The sequence below is a fragment of the Delphinapterus leucas genome, chromosome 2 (assembly GCF_059928025.1).
Source record: "Delphinapterus leucas isolate spDelLeu-1000000601 "Yukka" chromosome 2, BTC_Dleu_Yukka2, whole genome shotgun sequence".
Lineage (NCBI taxonomy): Eukaryota > Metazoa > Chordata > Mammalia > Artiodactyla > Monodontidae > Delphinapterus > Delphinapterus leucas.
Genome location: NC_143130.1, coordinates 128,672,524 through 128,695,438, shown reverse-complemented (window position 1 = coordinate 128,695,438; position 22,915 = coordinate 128,672,524). Strand labels below are relative to the sequence as shown.

General features: G+C 33.4%; 1 protein-coding gene across 1 annotated transcript in view; it reads left to right on the top strand.

Annotated features, from left to right (window-relative positions):
• Positions 1-22,915, top strand: part of MDGA2 (MAM domain containing glycosylphosphatidylinositol anchor 2) — a 273,598-nt gene that overhangs the window by 162,092 nt on the left and 88,591 nt on the right. The window contains exon 5 of the mRNA XM_022570646.3: positions 19,068-19,216. Coding sequence (XP_022426354.2) covers positions 19,068-19,216 — 149 coding nt within the window. The remainder of the gene's footprint in view (positions 1-19,067; positions 19,217-22,915) is intronic.

Genomic DNA, 22,915 nt, shown 5'->3' with positions numbered 1-22,915 from the left:
TTTTCAACATCATTTTTTAAACAGACTATCCTTTCTCCGTTGTATATTCTCGGTACCTTTGAAGAAGATCAGTTGACCATATATGAGTGAGTTTATTTCTGGGCTCTTAACATACACACCTACACACCCACACATGAACACAAGGAAACTTTTGGAGGTGATGGATATATTTATTACCTAGATTGTGGTGATAGTAACAGGAGGTATACGTATGTCTAAATTTACCAAATTGTATTATATTAATTATATTCACTTTTTTTGTATACCAATTATACCTCAATAAACATGGGGAAAAAATGGAATGAAGATGATCAGATCCAGTAAATAGGTGGGTAAAGATAAATTTTTTTATAATTTCCCTAATAAACAGCTGTACAAACAATGGTCAGCAAATTACAGCTTGGGGACAAGCCAACAGTTTTTATAGATAAAGGTTAATTGCAACAGAGCTTTCTTCACTTGCTTATGTATTGTCTATGGCTCCATTCATGCTACAACAGGAGAGGTGAGTAGTTGTAACAGCAACCATATGGCTCATAAACCTAAAATATTGGGTTGGCCCAAAAGTTCATTCAGATTTTTCCATAAGATGTTACTGAAAAACCCAAACAGACTTTTGGGCCAACCCAATATTTACATCTAGCCCTCTGAGGAAAAGTCTCTCAATCCTTGGTTTGAAGCAAAAATAATAACATTATATGTTAGGGTTTATAACATATCATGAACCAAAATGTTACAGCAATAACACAAATGATGGGATTAATTTGAGTTGTATTTTTCTAAATTTATAACATTTGTGAAGTAGGAACTGAGAAGCAAATAGGGACCTCAGAGAAGCATGAAATGTGAAGTGTGATCTATTAAGTGATACAATATTGACTCTAAATAAAATAAGTTAAAGTTGCATAGTTTTTGCCATACAGAAACTTCTAAAAAGTTTTTTTAAAAAGTGGTGCATTGCTGCAATGAACATTGTGGTACATGTCTCCTTTTGAATTATGGTTTCCTGAGGGTATATGCCCAGTAGTGGGATTGCTGGGTCGTATGGTAGTTCTATTTTTAGTTTTTTAAGGAACCTCCATACTGTTCTCCATAGTGGCTGTATCAATTTACATTCCCACCAACAGTGCAAGAGGATTCCCTCTTCTCCACACCCTCTCCAGCATTTATTGTTTGTGGATTTTTGGATGATGGCAGCACTATTTACAATCGCCAGGACATGGAAACAACCTAAGTGTCCATTGACAGATGAATGGATAAAGAAGATGTGGCACATATATACAATGGAATATTACTCAGCCATAAAAAGAAACAAAATTGAGTTATTTGTAGTGAGGTGGATGGACCTAGAGTCTGTCATACACAGTGAAGTAAGTCAGAAAGAGAAAAACAAATACCGTATCCTAACACATGTATATGGAATCTAAAAAAAAAAAAAAATGGTTATGAAGAGCCTAGGGACAGGACGGGAATAATGACACAGACCTACTAGAGAATGGACTTGAGGACATGGGGAGCAGGAAGGGTAAGCTGGGACAAAGTGAGAGAGTGGCATGGACTTATATATACTACCAAATGTAAAATAGATAGCTAGTGGGAAGCAGCCACATAGCACAGGGAGATCAGCTCAGTGCTTTGTGACTGCCTAGAGGGGTGGGATATGGAGGGTGGGAGAGAGGAAGACACAAGAGGGAAGAGATCTGGGGATATCTATATTTGTATAGCTGATTCACTTTGTTATAAAGCAGAAACTAACACACCACTCTAAAGCAAGTATACTCCAATAAAGATGTTTAAATAAATATCAAAAAGAAAAAGTGGTGCATTGAAGAAACTAAAATACATTCGAATTTACTCGAAATATCAGAGGAAAAGATAACAAGTGAACAACAACAAAAACACTGAAGGGACAATGAAAACAATGAGCAAGATGATAGACTTTAACCCAATTATATTAATAATGACATGAAATGTAAATGAACTTAACACTTCAGTTGTCAGAAATCATTGGACTGGATTTTTTTTTTTTTTTTTTTTTTTGCGGTACGTGGGCCTCTCACTGTTGTGGCCCTCTGCCGTTGCTGAGCACAGGCTCCGGACGTGCAGGCTCAGCGGCCATGGTTCATGGGCCTAGCCGCTCTGCTGCATGTGGGTTCTTCCTGGACCGGGGCACGAACCCATGTCCCCTGTATTGGCAGGCAGACTCTCAACCACTGCGCCACCAGGGAAGCCCTGGACTGGATTTTTAGAAAAACAACAAAAAGCAAGCTATCTACAAGATAGACACTGCTATCTACAAGAAACACATGTTAAATACAAAGACACAAAGAAGCTGAAAGGACAGGATGGAGCAATACATAACATGCAAAGAGCACATAAGAAAGCTGACATGACTATATTATTGCTAGACAAAATAGACTTCAAGACAAAATTGTAAGAGTTAAAGAGGGACGTTTAATAATAGTAAAAGAGGAATTTACAGGGAAGGTTATACAGATATAAATATGTGTGCACCTAATAATAGAGCTTCAAAATTCATAAAGAAGTGCCAGGAGGAATAATCTACTCATAATTACACTAAAGGTTTTAACATCCATCTATGAATAATTTATAGAATATGTACCCAGAAAATCACTAATGTTTTAGAAGGTCTGAACCATACTACAAGCAAACTAAATTAATTGATATTTGTAGATTATCATACCCAAAGTTGTAAACTACATATTGTTACATGTGCACATGGAATACTCACCAAGATAATATGCTGATCAAACATTTTCCTTCTAAACTTGGGAGCAAAACAAAAATACCCACTCTCATTTGTCACAAATATTGTACTGCAGGTCCTTACCACTACAATAACACAAGGAAAGTAAATAACATGCATAAAAATCAGAAAGGAAGAAACAAAATTATTTCTAGTCACAGATTATGTCGTTGTTTTTGAAGACAATGCTAAAGTATCTATGAGAAAATATACTTGAATTAAGATAATTTAGCAAGAGCATAGGGTATGAAATTAGTATGTAAAATCAATCATATTTCTGTATAATAGCTACAAAAATTTGAAACTGAAGGGTAAAAAATACCATTTCCAGATCAAAGTGTAAATAAATTTAATAAAATATGCACAAGACGTACACTGAAAAATATTTAAAAATTGCTGAGGGATATGAACCAAAATAAATAGAGAAATATACCAAGTTCATATTTTGGAAGAATCAGTATTGGTTTCATACTTATTGTCTCCGAATTGATCTACAGATTCACTGCAATCCCAACAAAATACCCAGCATGGTTGTTTTTGGTTTTGTTTCTATAGAAATTGAAGATCTGACTCTAGATTTTATTTGGAAAGCTAAGGCTTAACAATAGCTAGACCTCTGTGCAAGGGGAAAAAGAACAAAGTTGGAGGACTCACACTACCCTGTTCCAAGTCTTACTGTAAAGTCACAGTAATCAAGATAGTGTGGTTTTTGTATAAATATAAACACATGGTTCATTGAAACAGGATAAAAGATCCAGGAATAGACCTCTAAGGTCACAGAGATGATACACATATGGTCAAATGAGTTTTTCAAAGTCACCAGCATAATCCATTAAGAAATGATAGTCTTCTGAATAAATTGTGCTAGAACAACTGGATATTCATATTAAAAAAATAAACCTTAAATAATACCTCACATTACGCACGAGATTAATTTAAAATTGATTGTAGATGTAAGTATAAAAAACTAAAATTGTAAAATTCTAGGAGAAAACTCAGGAGAAAATCTAGGCAAATTTGGAATAGAAAGTAAACCCCAAAAATCACCAGTCATTTAAAACTAATACAAATAATAATAATACAAGCATAATTAAAACTGCAGTCTTCCTGCTCCTCAAAAGACCTCATTAAAAAAGGAAAAAGCTTCCACATATAAGCAATATCATATGACATTTGTCTTTCTCTATCTGACTTACTTCACTCAGTATGACAATCTCTAGGTCTATCCATGTTGCTGCAAATAGCATTATTTTGTCCTTTTGTATGGCTGAGTAATATTCTACTGTATATATGTACTACTGTATAGCACAGGGAACTCTACTCAATACTCTTTAATGACCTATGTGGGAAAAAAATCTTAAACAGAGTGGATATATGTATGTGTATCACTGATTCACTTTGCTGTACACCTGAAACTAATACAACATTGTAAATCAACTACACTCCAGTAACATTTTTTTTAAAAAAATTATTGGTCTTAAGAAACAAAAAAAAAAAAGGGAAAAAGGAAAAAGCAAGCCACAGGCTGGAAAAAGAATTTGAAATACATGTTTGTGACAAAGTGTTTGTATCCAGAGTATATAATTCTTAAAATTCAATAATAAGACAAACAGTCCAAATAAAATTGGCAAGAGACTAGAATATACATTGCACAAAATAGCATACAATTGACCAGTATTTGTATTAAAACTGGTAGCCGTCATTTGTTATCAGAGAAATGAAATTTAAAACACAACGAGTTAGAACTACACACACATTATAATGACAAAAGTTAAAAAGGCTGACAACAGCAAATGTAGGTGAGGATATATAGTCACTGAAATTATCACACATTCTTGCTGGGAGTGTAGAATGGGATTTCTGTTTTGAAAATGGCTTGTAAGTCTCTCAAAAACTTAAATATTTACTTACCAAGTGATCCAGCAATTCTACTCCTAGATGATTATTCAACAGAAATGAAAATGTATGTCTATACAGAGATTTATACACAAACTTTAATAGCAGCTTTATTTGTAATAGTGTCTGACTAGAAACAACCCAAATATTCATCAACAGGTGGCTGAATAAACAACTTGTGATCTAATCTACTCATGCAGTGGAATTTTACTCAGTCATAGAAGTGGAGAGAACTACTGATACAATACATGAATGGATGGATTTCAAAAACAATTATATTGAATAAACACAACTAGCCACAGAAAGTGCATACTTTATGATTCCATTTATATGAATTTCCTGAACACACAAAGCTAATCTTTAGTAATAGAAATTATATTCTTTGGCTGGGGCTGAAGGTGGAGTTGATTGATTACAAAGGAGTAGCAGGTAACTTTCTGCAGTGATGGAAATCTCCTATATCTTGATTGGTGATTACATAGTAATATATATTTTTCTAGACTAAGTGAAATCTGCACTTAAAATGTGTGCATTTTATTGTATGTAAATTATACCTCAAGTATTATTGAAGAGTGGATGATATTTGCCAAATAAGATAGGGTTGGGAATAGGAGGTGTTTCATAATATGAATGGTATTGTTCGATTTACTATTGTCATGTATATACTTTTTCTAATCCATATTGTGTTAATTTTTTAAACATTTGGTTGTTCCTCGAGAATCGTTTGTTCCTTTTTCCTCCCCTAACCTCTAAATTACTTTCCTTTAGGAAGAGACAGTAAACTGGTTATCTTCACAGTAGTTCCCCTCCCCAAGATAACCACTTTGCCCAACTGTATCTCTTACTTTAAGAGATAGTGACGGTTACATTAAGAATATTGAATGACCCAATATATTGGTAACAAAGGTCATGTATACAAGTGAAATCAGAAGGATATGAATCAGGTTTTGGAGAATTACCATTTTGTAAGCAAGACCATCACTGCTGGGTAGAATAAAGGGAAGACAGAGATATCAGCATAACAGGGTAGGACACAGTATTCCAAAACTGTTGCTCACAGCTTCCTTATATTATTTTGGGCAAGCATTAGATCCAGTTTTTAGAGGATAAGAAATGGTTCGAAATCACAGTTTCTCCTGAGAGAAAAGAATTTTTATAATATTCTCTGACATCAGAAAAGAATAAAGCAAAGAAACCCAAATGTAGAAGTCCACACATATGTATGTGAATATTATATGTTTAGTATTTCTATTCTTAAGAGTCTGTTTAGCACTTAGTACAGTTGGATTTTTTCAGTAGATATTGGGTGGTAATAAAATCAATCTGTGAAAGAATCAAAGGACTTTTTAGTTCAGTGGAATCAAAGCCGTATCCCAAACCTCCAAGTGTCTATTTAAGTACTTGGCCTTTGTCCATCACCCTGAAGGGATGATTAATGGATGAGAACAGTGCAAAATTTGTTCCAAAGACGTGCCAGAAACCAGACTTAAGATGGTCAGATGAGACATTCCACAGATAATTGCCCACAACCTGATACGTTGTCTTTTCTCAAGGGATATTTTGTGACATAGCAGTAAGTTGAGAAAGTTGATAGAGGTTTTCTTTTTATAAATTCTTTTTGAATTTCAGACCAGAGGATATAACCAAAGTTTTATAATTTTGCATTACTTATGTAAGCATTACTTAAGAAATCACTTTCTTTCATCGTTCTAATGAACTTTGTCTATTTCTAAAGCACTGATCAAAATGACAGTTGCTAGTAGCCTCAGCATCTAACTGCAGACAGATACTTGCTTTGCAATCAGATCCAGACCAGTGCTTCTTAGCAATACTATAAGAACAGTTATTTGTGCTTTAATCTTTTTCTTGCTCTAGGAATCGTATTCACAGATCTTTTGGTTATTCTTAGAGAGTCACAGTTATTCAGTTTCAATGACTGGTTTCCTTTATTCACATCTAAATCCACTTTATTAATTCAAGTTATATGTTTTGGGGAAAATAAATGTTCCTAGAAGATAAACAGCATACCTTCTGGGCTCCTCTCCAACTCACTTGAACACCTCTTACTCCCTGCCTCAATGATATTCCACACATTCATATTCAGCAGTGGACCACCCACATGTGTGGCAGCGGTGCTTGCCAGGAAGTTAATGTGCTTCCTAAGTACACCATTGAACAGTCAGTCCTCTCGGCCTGAGCGCTGCTGGGTCAGTTCATCCAGCCATTCCCCCTCCGTGCACACCCCCCAACCAGAGGTCCTTCAAAGGAACCCAAGGCTTTTAGACACTTTGGAACTTTTCAGTTTTTAGGGAATGTAAAGCTTTAGGAAAGACTGAATTATTTGCAGCTTATTATATATTCATTATTTCTGAGTTAAATGCTTAACAAGTACATGTAGTTCTCATTCTAGAGATTTAGTCAATCCTTATCTTTATAAATTCCTGACTTGATAATATTTTCAGATAACGATATAATATGGCAAATCTGGTTGAGACCCAAGGGTAAATTGTAGTTTAAGTTTCCATACTCACAATGGGCAGAGTAGGGAAGCAGGGATCCTTGTTAGATTACTGGGAGTAGCATCTTATCAGGAAATCCACCAGCCTATACAGTCTTTGTGTGCGAATTAGGAAAAAGGTGCCCCTTTCTTCAAGCAGTTGTAACTCCCATACCAGGGCACAAGTGGTTGCAACAGAAACAGAGCCTGGATTTCAGCCCTTTTCACCCCTTTAGCCAGTCACGCGTGGTAGAGAGCAACCCTATCCAAAGACGTTGGGTGTTAGAATAAAAAGGGCTTCTGATGTGGATTCAGAATGCAGCTTTGTTACTCCACAGTTGCTTACTATAGGGCAATTTGTTTAAGATTGCTAATCTTCACTTTCATCTTTCACAAAAGGAAAATGGTAAGAATATTCTCATCCTGCAGGGGATTGTGAATATTAAGAAACACAATGTATGCAAGTGGTTAGCATGGTGCCGGGAAAATAACAAAAATTAACCACATAAGTGCCTTTAATAATCTTATTTTTGTCTAGGAGAGATCAAGCATCAATTCTTCTTTAAGCCAAAAAGAACTGTTTTATTCCCTAGATTAAGCTTTCTCCTAATGTCACAATTAGAATATTTTCTGTGTACAGGTAAAACACTGCAAGCAGGCTTACAAAGAGGAAGACCCCAGAGGAAAGCATTTCATGAGAATTTTATGAGAAGTTGTATATCTACAGACATATACATGCTATATGAAAAGAAAAATCCAAACTGAACAAAAATAAATTGAAACTCTAATATTGCATTGTCTGTGGGGTTTTTCCCTTGTTTGGGCATATTCTATTTCAAATTTGAACACTGGTATGTTTTTCATATACTGTTTCTGTTACATAATTCAGATTTACATAAAATTTCCCCACACTGTACACAACCTCAAGGGAGAATTTCTCTGACTGTCCCTTTGATGGAAGCTGGAATAAGAAAGAAAGGGCAGGAAAGCCTAAAGTGACTGGCTTTTGAATTATATGTGAGACGTCTTTTGAGGATTCCTAGAAAAAGGAAAGGAAAAGTTTTGAAGTCTTATAAAAATGTGGGCCCTAGTAAATAAGCAGAGATTTTGGTTATTCCATATCTTGACTCATAAGTATCCATGTATATTTGAGGGGAATGCATATAGCATTTCTGGGCCATATAAGAATTAGCAATTGAGTTTATGAATAAATGGTTGCTAGTTACTTCAGTGATTTGATTTTCTAGCAGCATTTCTTAGGCATGGGATGTATAGGACAGGCGAGGGGAAATGGTCAGAGAACAGGGATGTACTCACTATTTTTATAAAACAGTGCACTTGCTACAAAATAGATTTGTGCTTAGCCCAGGAACTGGACACCATGTATATCTAATCATTTTCTGTTTCTGAATCTGCTTCTGTTTTGTGAAATTTAATGATCTATAGAATTTCTTCTGCAACCTCAATTGTCTGTGCTTCCCATGCCAGCACATACATACATATTATAGAGTTGGCTCATTAACAAGCATAGTTGTGATATATGAAAGAAATGGCATAACTCTTGAAAGGATAGCAAAAGAGCATCACAAAATCAGCCCAGAGCCATGATTGTGACATAGCCAAATGTGATACTCCAGATAGCTACTCCAACCTTGTCTTCCCTCACCAATGACAGGAAAGTTTGGTGTGTGCTTGCCTCACCCACTGACAATTGACCTGTACCATGTATTAATGAAATGTTTTTCTAAAATATAAAATGAAGCAAAATAGTTTTGTATTCTTCTGCCTTGGGAGTATTTGCTGCAATATTTCTGAAAAGAGGGATTTCTAATAATTTCATTTTATCCTAACATTCCTGAAATAAAATACATTGAGGAAGGTAGGGATGATCAGACCCTCTCAGTCTGACAGCCAACTTCCTTTGCATATTTAGGTAAATGGTGTAACCTCTCTTCCTTCTCACAAAATATTCATTTGGATCTTTTTGAGGGATGATCTGCAGACCAGACAAGGACAGTAGTCTGCATTATTTCATTAATTATGATATTCATATTAACTTTCCAGATTTGCAGCTCAAGCCAAGTAATATCCCTCTGCATTTTTGCCCTTCCAACTTCTGTGAAGACTAAAAGAAGTTAATATTTGTGGAAGTACTTTTTAACTGTAAATTCCTATATAAATTTGAGATACAGTTTTCATCTCTCAAGATTTTTCTTGCTTCATGAGTCCATGGTTGTAGTGGTAAATTATAATAGAATAACTTTTAACAGCAATCCTAGACATACAATTCTGGTAGGTGTCTCAAATACTTGACAGAATAGTAGTGAGCAAAGGCCCTTGGGCCAACTCTATTTTGTACAAGGGGATAATTGAAGTACAGAATTTAACAGCTGTCTTTTCTTCTTTCTCTCAAGTCAACCATCTTTATTCCCAGAGGAGCTCTCCAGATTATTTTACTTTAGAACATGTGGTTTTTAATACACATAACACTGACTTAGATATTTCCAAGTAAAATATCAATGGATTTATAATTTTTATCTAAACTTTCTCTAAACCCTTAGCAGTTTCCTATTTACATGCCTAATGTGAAAGCTAATTGTTTCATCAAATCCAAATCATCTTTTAAATTTTTTGGACCAGATCCTAATCTAAGCCTATTTTGGAAAAAAAACACCTCATATTATTCATATTTAACATCATTTTTGGCAAAGTACATTCAGGGTTTTAGAGTAAAAGTGTTATTCATTTAAGTTAAAATGTTATCTGGTAAGTGCATGCATTTATTTTATATTACCCAAGGCAACCATATATATTTGGTGCGTAAGCCAGTAACTACTTTGTATAAATATTTTGTTCTAGGCTGATGCCAAAAAGGGGTCAGAGGTGACTCAATTGTGTTGAAATAGTGCTTCATTGAAGTTTTAAAAAAATAAATAGGAACTCATTTAAATTTGTCTAGTTTAGTTTTTAAATTGCTTCAAGTTCCTGTGCTTTTAAACAGTAACAGTGGAACCAAACTATGGAACTCTTCCTAGAGAATTTTATTTTATATATATATTTTTTCTTTATGGGAGAGGGTACGGTGTAAGATTAATGTTTATTAAATACTTATTATTTCCCCATTGCTATCATAAGTATTTTATATAGACTATGTTAAATAATTTAAATAGAATAAATTTTATATTTTCATCCATTGGGATCTCCAGAGATATCTTTTTAACCTAACTACTTCATAAAATAATTATTATTTTTGAGAGCCAAAAAACCTAACCTTACCAGGAACAAATGAATCTGACTATATTATTATTTGCTGACTATACTATATTCATTAATTCTTTATTCTATTAAATAAAGAATCTTGACTTTATATGTTAGATCCCTACTCAAATAAAATCATGCACCCTTCTGAGAAGTATCTTAAATTGGGGGAGAATTTTTACAGTGGGAAACATATCACATTAGCCCAACTGAGATGGATATATGTGGCTTGAGCATTTAGTGATTTGTTAAAATGAACCCTTTTCTTACAAGAATTACCAAGCCATATTACTTCTGAAAATCCTACCTGATTGCCTACCTATTGCAGTCTGAGTGATTTGTTTCCTAATAACCAAGGGCAGGATTCTTGGTAAGTTATACAGTCTTTGCACCTGACCATCATTTTCAGTTTCTACTTCCTAGCAAATACGCCTGGAGACCATATTCTTTGGTCTTATTTTAATGGCCTCTGCCTTCCTAGAGATTAAGGAAAAGGCTAAATTATTAATATATGAAGATGATTTTAGGAGAGTGTATAAAATTGGATCTTGTGCTCATTCCACGTTTCAAGAAATGAGGTAAAAACGATATTTTAATTTAGACAATTTGAACTTATTATAGTTAAATAATTTTCTGAGTAGGTATTTCTATAAACATATTTACTCTAAATATCTAATCATTTAGGAAGTATCTGTAAAGGAAAATTGAATTATATGATAGGATATTATATTCAAGTGAACTTATTGAAGCAAACTGTGAAAAGACTAAGTTAGTTTTGCACACAAGTCTTAAGTATCTTCTTTTAATGTTTTTTTGTTAATTAGGAAAAAAGCATTGGTATCTATGTAATTTTAATTACTTAATAACTCTTACACTTCATGCTAACACATTTTAATAAATAGTATGAACTTTATGAAGATGTTTCATGAGAATCTTGCTATATGGCATTTTCTCTGAATGCATTTTATAAGGTTATGTTAATAATAACTAATCAACTTCTCACCTATGTGAATCAAGCAAGAATAACTGAGATTTGTCAACTTCTAAGTAACATACAAACACATTATTCCATTTTGCTCTACATCAGTTTTTGTTATTCCAATAATATACTTTATTGATCTATTGATTATTCCAGCAAATTTTGTTTATTTAAATAAAACTTTAAAGGAAATTTGTGTAAAGGCTTTCACTGCAACAAAACTGACAACATCATCTTATTTATCCTAAAAAAGACGCTAAAAATAAATTGAAAGGAATTGGGCTAAAATACTCCTTTCTACATTACAACTGGAAAATGATGAAATAGTCTTTCAAGGTCCTACTGAAATTGGTTATACATATTTGAGTGTTCTGTTCTGGGGAGATATTTTCATTAATAATATTAACAAGTTTAAAAATCTTTTCCCAATCAACAAAATTTTAGTTAATGTACTTGTGATGACAACTCTGTAAGCAGTAAGTACCTGAATTACTCCTCACTCCACCCCAAAAAATACAGATGCAAATGACCATTTACATGAAAAATTTTAGTAGAGATATTTTTTGAGTTCAACTGGTTTTCTTCATATCCTCAACTGAGGGGACAGTATATAAAAAATGAGGTATCTGCCATCAAAGTGTTTATAATCTATTAAATAAAAGATAATTTAACATAACCATAGAAAGGGGGCAAATATTATAATTTGGGCGGTGCATGGAGTTAGTACAGCATATTAACAGCCACCACTGTATCAAAATGATGCAAGATGTAATAAGAAGGATTTTATGAATAATTCTGAATCCTATTTTTTATTTGTCGTTAAACAGGGTCTTATATAGAATAATTTAAGCATGAGAAATGAGTGCTTCATTTTAGTCAACATTTTCTTTTAAAGGTTTTAAAATTTGTGTTGTTTTAAATACTTCATTAAATCTCTGAATATTTTTATTTACAATTTTTTTTTTGTTTAATGATGTTGATATATCAGAGAATAACACATTGAATACCAAAAGGCTATGATATAGTAGTTGACCATTTTGGGGGGTGAATACACTAATGATATAGTAAATCTATTTCAATTTGCTCTAGAGAATTTTTTTAAAGTATTGCTTGTATACATCTGCAAACTATAATTGGTTGTTTTAATCAAATGTCTGTGAGAGATAAACTAAATTCTCTTAAAATTTATTAAAGTCTTTGTCAACATGTAGCTACTACATGTGAGAATATTGAACTTCTAAGTCTTTTCATTTGGGGCACTTTTTTAATTCCTTGGGTTGTTTGAATACTTATGAAAGATATAGATTTTCAGCTGTGAGTACGTACAATTGGAGAGACCTGGCCAATTCTGAAAATCATAAAATTTGGAATATTATTAACATGTCAACTCATTGGATAAGTAGAAGAATTTTGAATTTGTATTATATTACCTCTCAAATTATATCATCTTGAACTACATGAATTAGTAGTATCTATAATATCATAGTTGAATAGTTGTGACAGATATCTTATGATCACAATTTAAAGCCTTAGAATACTTACTATCTGACCCTTTACACAAAAAGTTTGCTGAAGCCTGGTTTAGAAGGTGGTCTGGTAGAGTCACAATTACCTTAGATATCCTTGAGGAGAAAGGGAGCAAGTTACAGAGTTTCTTAACTTTTTCTTCCCTGGCATATCAATATTTATGTTAACATATCCTTATCAAAGCTCTCAAAATAATATTTTAAACTACAATCAGAAATAAAAACATGTAAATGCTATATCAATTTTACAGTAATTATCCCATTTTATTTTCTCTTTGCAAAAATCATCCTAAATATCATATTGATGGATTAATATTAAAAACATAAGCATGCCTAGGGAAGGTTGTTCTTGGTCAGTAGCAGTAAATTTATTTAATGTCTATAATTAAATTAAAACTGGCTTTATTTAGAGATATTATCTATTATACCACAATTCTGATTTTTTTAAAAAAATGTATGTTTGTGAAAATTGAAACATCAATATTATTCTAAAACAACAAGGCGGTAGTTGCTTTACATTGTTCAGTCCACTCTATTGGCCCCAATTACATTATGTCTAAATCTGGGAAAGGGCCTCTAATCAGAAAAATAAAAATGATCATACAGAAAATATTTTCAGGAGTACTTATATATTGGTGTAGTATTACAATGTGTTTTCCTAATTGAATGTTAAGTATGGTAGTATAAATATTTATCATTGAAGAAAGAGTAATTAAAGGAAGGATAGTTGTGATTTGGGTACCAAAAGGTAAGAATTGATAAGCAGGTAGAAATTACACCAGGAAAGCATTTCAGTTTAAGGAGTCAAAATGTGTGAGGATAAAACTAGAGTTTTAGGAACTTTCTGTCACTGGCAAGCTGAGTCACTAGAATGTAGGCAAGCGAAACGCAATATAGAGAAAAGTTTACTGACTCATTTATACAGTACTGAGATTGCTGTTTTTACTGATCTTGCTGTTATGTGGTACCTCATTTCTAACATCTCATCTTAATTGGCCCATTAACCTCATCTCCTATTGCCTTAAAATTCCAGCTCCCAAGGATACAAACACCAGCAACACTCCTTTTCTCCCTAAGCTCCTGTTCAGTGTCTGATTTTCAATTCTTTGTTTTTTGACCCCTAAGAAACAATTCCCTTTCTGCTTGCAAGCTTAGGAATGCATGTAAGAAAGATTTTTGTTATACTTTTTTTTTTTTTTTTTTTTTTTTTTTTTTTGCGGTACGCAGGTCTCTCACTGCTGTGGCCTCTCCCGTTGCGGAGCACAGGCCCCGGACGCGCAGGCTCAGCGGCCATGACTCACGGGCCCAGCCGCTCCGCGGCATATGGGATTTTCCCAGACCGGGGCACGAGTCCGCGTCCCCTGCATCAGCAGGCGGACTCTCAACCACTGCGCCACCAGGGAAGCCCGGATTTTTGTTATACTTTAATCTAACATTTTTAGACTAGGAAAGTGACATGTCATATATTCTTAATATATCTTTTACTTTGAGGTTTATGCATAAAATAATATTTTGAAAACTCAATTTACTCACTTTTGAGAAGCTATTTGCAAAATAGAAAAAATGTACTTTTATATAAATTTTTAAAAATTTGAACAATTAAATTTTTCTCTATATATATTTTAAGAATATTTTAAAATCCAAAATCTGTAGGTAATCATACATATCTAAAACTTATCTGCTAATTTAGATAATGAATATAGTTCTAGCTCAGTTAGTTTTAAATGATTTAAACTCGAACAATGTTGCATAAAAATAAAAGTAGACTATAAAAGAGAATGAAAAATAATTTTGGTGTGCTTGCTAGAAGGACAAAAAAAATGCCTGAAGGATAAAAAAGAAGAAAAATTATGAATTATTTCCCTGTTGAACCAGCAGATGTCATGTTTCATTGTTACAGCCTAAGATTATTATAAGGGCATTTCCTTAGTATTACTATGTATACTATGTGCTTCTTACAAAACAAGTGTATAAATATTAAATATGATTGGCTCTGAAATCAGAGAACAAATTTGTGGGTTTTTTTTTTTTTTTTACTTTTAAGATAGATTTCTCAAACAAAGTCAGAAAGCATTTTTCCTTTATCAAGTTTATCCAAAAGAGGTTTAGTACAAAGTATGCTCTGAGACGTAGCAAGCATATTTATATTTAACTATAACTACACAAAATCATTTCTTATCAGTAGTTATTTGTTGCTAATCAATATTATTTATGCACCAGCTAAAAAAGCTTTTCTCATCTTTAATTCTAAGGTGGTAACAATTATTCAACTAAATTAAAACTATATCAACATCCATATATCATCACCATATCTATTCTGTCCCAAAATTTATCTGTCATATGAGACACTGGAACTGGTCATCTCTATTTCCTTTTCCAATCTAATATTTCATGAAAAAATATTACATATGATGTCACTCATATGTAATGCGGAATGTCAATGCAAATAAACTTAAGTATTTTCAAAAATACATTGAAAAGCCTTCGTAACAATCTAATTAAAAATAAAGTTGAAGATAGAATTTTATAGTAAAATTGGACCTATTTAGAATATTCAAATGAGGGTTAAATTGTAGCTTAATTTTTCACAACCCTGAAAATAGATTTTGATAAACAAATTCATGTTTTCACAATGTCATGAGAATTTTTTTTAACTTCAGTGTCAAAGTGCTTCAATAACCTGGAAAGTACTTATTTAGATAAACAATCAGTTCTAGTATTATGACAATTTGCATTTACGACATGCAGCTAGTTTACCCTTCTGGCAGTCAACAAAAAGCAGGATTAGAATACAGATAATAGAAACATTAAATGGAATTTATAAATAAGTGTGCTTAAAACAATTGAAATAATACAAGAAACAGTAGGCAAATGTTTCATAGCACCCTAGAGATTTGAGACTGTGCCTTACCTTGATGGCCATTTTGTGGACAGTCACTCACCCATATCGACCCTTCTAAATGGCAGGTAGGTATTGACTAAATACCTCTAGTGAAGGGAAAATCATCCGTATTCAGAGAGGATTGCTAGAACATTTCTAAGTCAAAATATGTATCCTTTAATACCCACTCACTGGCATTCATCTTATTTCATAGATCTGTTAAAATTTAGCCTGTGATGGAGTTTCAACTCTCAGAAAATTTCATTTGCCAGTTTTTGAGAGATTTTTTTTTCCTTTTCCATGCTAAATAGACTTTATTCTCTTCTCATTTCTATTTGAATGTATCATTCCTTTTATGAAAAACGTGATACTTAGAACTAAATCTAATACCCCTTGTATTTCCCTCTTGGCTAAAAAACAAAAGCAAGCCCCTCTTCTCCCTGTGCCCCTCAAAAAAATAAAAATAAAAACAATAAGCAAAATGAAAAACAAACCATTGAGACTCTTTATCTCCTCAATTCAATCTAGACACTAATGTCTAATGAAAACACTCTAAGTTGACATTTCTCACTTAAAAAGCTCATTAGTTCATTTATAGGTTTTGGATGCTTTTTTTTTTTTTTTTTTTTTTTTTTTTGCGGTACGCAGGCCTCTCACTGTTGTGGCCTCTCCCGTTGCGGAGCACAGGCTCCGGACGCGCAGGCTCAGCGGCCATGGCTCATGGGCCCAGCCGCTCCGCGGCATGTGGGATCTTCCCGGACAGGGGCACGAACCCGCATCCCCTGCATCGGCAGGCGGACTCTCAACCACTGCGCCACCAGGGAAGCCCCTTGGATGCTTATTTTTAATCAAAACCCCTGGCTCTTTATTTAGGCTACTACTAAATGTACCTCCTCAATAACAGTTTGGGAAATTTGGTCTCAAATACAGGTTGTCAGTGATGTTTTGGATATTGATTCCTTCATTCAGTATATTGTGTTCCTCTCATCTAGATTTTGCTAAGTGTTGTGAACATGAATTTGTGCTATCATTTAGTTAGTAATAATAAAAATATCATACAACATATAGAAGAAATAAAATGAATGTGATGGCTCTTTTCCAGAGACCTCCTTCTATGCAAGATTGTTTGTATAGAGTTGATAATCCATTTTCAATAAAACTGAATGAATATTCATAGAACATTTTTTAATGCACACAGTGTTGATATAGGAGACTTTTCCAAATGTTACTAAAATTCAGATATGTAATTCAATGTATTTAATTTTACTAGTAAATTTGCCAAAATTTCAATTCAGTTCATCTGACGTTTTTTTCCTGGTGAACCTCACCAGGGTAATAGAGACCATCACTTTCATTCTTAGTGTTCAACATTCATACTTTAACTATATGTTATAAATTCTTATGAATCAACTCTTCTGCAATCCCTAGATGATAGATGACTAATGATGGAGAAAAAGAAAAAACCAGGTAAGATATATTCCTGCATACAGGAACCCAGGAGGAAAACCAAAGGAGGACATTTAATATTTAATCTAATTTCAAAAAAAAAAATCTGTTGAATAATGTACAACTTATTAAATCATAATCCAGTAAAAATTGCAAAGCTATTTGAAATGTTGGAGAAAATGTAAGCAATTTCCAGGAAGACAGAGGCCATACCTCCTCGTTCATTGCCTAGAACACTACTTGGCATTCAATAGGCTCTAACTAAATACTGATTTAATAAATAAATGTATTATTGGTAAAAAGTAGATGGTGTGAAAAAAACTATATTTCAGAATATCAAAAAGTTGGGATACTTTCCTGGTGGCACAGTGGTTAAGAATCTGCCTGCCAGTGCAGGGGACACAGGATCAATTTCCTGGTCCAGGAAGATCCCACATGCTTGGGAGCAACTAAGCCTGTGCGCCACAACTACTGAGCCAACGCACCACAACTACTGAAGCCTGCACACCTAGAGCCTATGATCGGCAACAAGTGAGGCCACCACAATGAGAAGCCTGCACACCACCACGAATAGTAGCCCCTGCTCACCTCAACTAGAGAAAGCCCGCACGCAACCATGAAGACCCAATGCAGCCAAAAATAAATAAATTAATTAATTAATTTTTTTAAAAGTTGGACATATAATTCCCATGGTCTGTGCATTTTCTATTTGGCAATTAAAAGACAAAAACTGAGATGGTTTATGTATGTTACATATACTATGTATACCTCACATATCCTTAAAATCTAAATAAAAGCCTTTTTTGTTATTGACCAAAGTTCTTGTGTTGTTAAGTTTTTGTTTGGTTAATTTCAGTTTAGTGACCAAAGACATGGATAATATAAACACAAATTGTCATCTTCACTGATTTTTTTTTTTGACAGAGTTGATCATTTACTTGCTGACATACTTCTTTTTTTATTATTTATTTATTTTTTCTGGAAGTATAGTTGATTTACAATACTATATTAGCCTCAGGTGTACAGCATAATGATTCAATATTTTTATAGATTATATTCCATTTAAAGTTAGTATAAAATGATGGTATATTTCCCTGTGCTGTACAGTATATCCTTGTTGCTTATTTTATATAGTAGTTTGTGTCTCTTAATCCCATACCCCATCTCACTGATGTACTTCTTTTGATTTCTAGGATGCCACATTTTAAATTTTCCTCCTGTTCACTGGTTGTTCTGTCTCAGGCCTTTGTGGGGTTTGTTATCTCCTCCCATATCTCTTAACCTTGGATTTCCCCAGTGGTCAGACCTTAGCCTTTATCCACACACACTCCCTTGGTGATCTCATCAGTCTCATGGCTTAAATTTAAACTCTTATCTATATGCCTGTGGTTAGCAAGATTATGTCTCCAACCCTGGCCTCTCCTGAATTCTAGTCAAGTGTATCCCACTTAATGGCTCCATTTAGATCATTCAAACTGTTCAAAAATAATTTCCTGATCTTCTCCCCCCAAATTTGATCCTCCCATAACTTTACATATCAGTTGATGGAAACTTCATTCTTCTGGTTGCTTAGACCAAAAAACTTGCAGTCATCCTTGATTCTTCTCTTCCTCTTACACTGCTTATACAACCAACCAGTAAATCTTCTTACATCTCTTCTCAAATTCTCCAGAAATTGATTAGATTTTAATCACATGACTTTTTAAATACAAGAATTACTTATGGAACACGAAGTAGAAAGTAATAAAAGGGCATAAAGAATAAGTATGTTTAACTGTAACATGTCATTTAAATTTAAGGACTTTTTCTGTTTTTAGGAAAGGCCTATGCTCCAGAATTCTATTACGATACCTACAATCCTGTGTGGCAGAACAGACACCGTGTTTACTCCTACAGTCTACAGTGGACTCAAATGAATCCTGATGCAGTAGATCGGATCGTTGCATACCGGTTGGGTATTAGGCAGGTGAGGAATTTAATTGTCTTCTTTTGTGTGTGTGTGATCCTCTGTGAAGACCTTGTTACTAAGATGTGTTGCTATAAAGTTTTAATCAATTTGCATGAATTCCAGAATATATTTTTCTATATCAAAGATAATATTACCTTACCCAGAACTGTTCCAAATTATTTACAAATCTTTGAAATTAATTTATGCATTTTTCACTATGACAGGAGACATATTAAAGTGAGCTTTCTGAAATCCTTCATCATTACATGTGCTATAGAAATTACATGATATAATTTCTGTGAAAGAAACTAAGATGTTCTCACACTTACTTATACTGCATAATTCTTTGTCTTGTTTCCTAAGCTAGAGATTCTACATATTTTTATTCTAAGAGGTTCAAACTATATATAGGATTTTTAAAAGCTAATTTAATGTGTCTGTAGAATAGAAATGTTTTGGTAAAATGAGAAGAAACAATGAAATATGATGTTTTCCTAAGGTAGCTGAAGATTATAGATTGTGTAAAAATATCATAGCTTTTTCAAATGAACCACTGTTAAACTCAGTTATCCTTCGTTGGTATAAATGATATTTTTGAAATTTAAATGTAGGTCTTTACATTATTTCCTTTACATTATTATGTACATTATTATGTACATAATACATAATACTATGTATTATTTACATAGTAGGTTATCTGGAGTGACTATTTCAGCATAACAAAACGTTTTTGAAGATTTATTTGATTACCACATAAGCTATTAGCTCTCTTTCACATCTTTGTATTATCATAGATTTGTAAAATGTATTTTCCACTTCCTTAGCTAAATCACACAATAGCATTTTGAGTTTGGATAGTAGAAAGGAGAGAATATGCTTGGAGAAAGATTGGTCGACCATCAGCAATCCACTCAGTGTTACTATCATAAGACCAATGTTTTTTTAAATCTTGTTAACAAAGTTATAATAAAAGACTGTGTAAGATACATCATTAAAATTAAGATACATTGTAAGCTGAACATTCTTATCCTTCTTGTCTAAGTATTCACAGGTCACAGACATGGTAGACAGGAGTGGATCATTTGGAAACTTTTTCTATTACCCTCATTTACTTTAGTCCCTAAGTAAATCTGAGTAAATCCCAAATCCATATCAGAATTGTTTGTTGTACTCATTCTAATTTAATGATAATTTTTCTTGATAGAGAAGATAGAAAAAAGAAAGAGCAGCAGTCTCCCTCGGTTTATGGGTTTATCCCTTTCTTTTTCTTTTCTCAACACAGCTAATATTTTTAGATCTTTTATATTTGGAGCATCTTAGCACATTCTTGACTTTAGACACCTCACATTCATTTCCAAGTCCTTACTACATGATTTGGTCATTCACATTCATCTTTTATTACCCTATGTTTTCAAAAAACTAAGAACCTAATACCAAATTGCTATTTGTAAAATTGAGTTATTTTATTTAGGTGTCTTTTCCTTTTTTCTGGTTATAGGTTTTTTTGCAACAATAGAGTCAGAATTTCATCTTTAGTTTCTCACCTTCTTCCTCAGCTATATTTTTTTGGAGTGTCTGGGTAACAGCTCTTTGCTTCCTGTATGCTGAAGGGCTGCCTGTTTTAATCTGCGGAATTAATTTACCCAACCCTACTCATCATTCCTTTCTTTTATGCTAACAGTCTTCTAAACCTTTGTTCCCAAAGTCTCCATTATGTATGCAAGTCACCTTCTCCATGAGTCAAGTTTAACAGAATGATTACTATCTCTGTCCTCCCTCTCAACTGGAGCGATTTTAGGAGAATTAGACTTCCTCCTAAGAGGGATCCACCTAATTAAAACCCTTCCTTCTCATCCATATCTTGTACTAGTTATTAATACACTACCTTCTATAATTTTTTTGGCTAGGATTGCTATGCTATTTTCCAATGACAGTTTCTCTTCTTAGATTTTCGTTTCCTGATATGAACATCTCCGCTAAATTCCTGTCTTTATGTTTCCTGATCATAAAACTAGTATATAACTCCCTGATATGCAGTGACACACATTTCCCGGTCTGTGTTCATCCTTGTGAACAAATTAGTTAGGTAATTTCCCCCTACTCTGCTACTTTACAATACATTATATATGCATGCATATATGTGTATAAATTTCCCCTTACTGTGTTTTGTGAAAATTATGAGCTCCTGACACATCTGGCTTCCGATTCTAGCCAATCTAGCCTTATCATTTTTAGCTATATAACCTTGAACAGGTTTCTGAACATACCAAACCTAGGCTCCTACTTGGGAAGTTGAAGATAATGATAACTGTCAGGCATTCGAAGTGTGGAGTGGAATACATCCCCCATTTATCCCACAGGCCAGGTTCCCTTGTGCAAGGCACTCTCTGCACAAACATCTGTGGCAATTCTTGCACTCATCTGCCTGGGTTGTGTAACAGTTTTTTTAAGTGCATCTTAAGAGCTTAACATATCTACCATTTTTATTTCAGTTTTATTTAGTACACTGTATAACCTGGGCCTAAGTATTATTCCAAGCCATGATTTTCACAAAATAATTTCTAGACATTTTTTTCACTATGTCTTATTTTTATTTCAAACCTGCTGTCCTCCATAATATCCATTTTACTGATTCACATTTTTCTCTTCCACTTTGAGTCTTATTTTAAAGCCTTCCTGATCAGATTGATGTCTGCTGCTAACACTATTCTTCCCAAGTTTGTGAGATTCATGCTATGCACTAGAGGAAAGCATATTTCTAGTGTTATAAACCATGGTCCAGAAAACAATCCTTTCTCTTACACAATTTCTGAAGCTAATTCTTTACTTGCCTTAGCATTATTTATTTTACTAGAATTTTCTTTTATATTTAGAAACAAGTATTATTTTTTCCTGGAGTGCTTTTTTTGTAATACTCTATTTATTGATAATTTTACTAAGATACTACATCTTGCCATGGAAGAGAAACTTTAATATATCTTTTGTGGGTGTCTCAATAAAGAGTAATGGCCTTCTGCTGTTCTGCCAATATGAATGGAAAGGAAATGTTCGTAGATATGGTGTAGGAACAGAAAGACCAAGTATAAATACTACTCTTTTCCCCACTCCCATATTCTCTACACTTAACCCTTACATGAAACATCTTAACATGCAAAAGGGCCTCAATAGACATCATTTCTTTTGAAGATCCCCTTGCATACCAAAATTGAGGATGATAGGGCAGATGCATTTTAGATACAGTGAAATTGATATAATTCTTTAAGAATATCCCCTGTTTAATAATAGGACACAAAGTCATTAAGTAAAATAAGGTTATATTATCTTAGAAAATTTAGATTACTTCTTCCTCATGTACGTACATTTGGTTATCAACATTGTTTTAACACACAGACACCAGCATTTAAAATAATCACTCTTGAATTCTGATCTGATGATCATTTGTGTTACGTATTCTATGATTTTAAAATCGTCATTTTACCCTATATTTTTATTTTGAGCCTATATATGTAATTTCTTCTATCCATAAATTATCTAGATTATCTAATGAAAAGTACTTCCACTTTTAATATCAAACATGACCTAAAGTGTACAACACACTTCTGATTCGATAAAGTCTGAGAAGCAAATTTGATCCTTTAAGATTCATGGCAAATTCAGTTGTAAAGCGTCCGACTTTGTAGTTTTTCTTTTTTTTTTTTTTTTGTGATATGCGGGCGT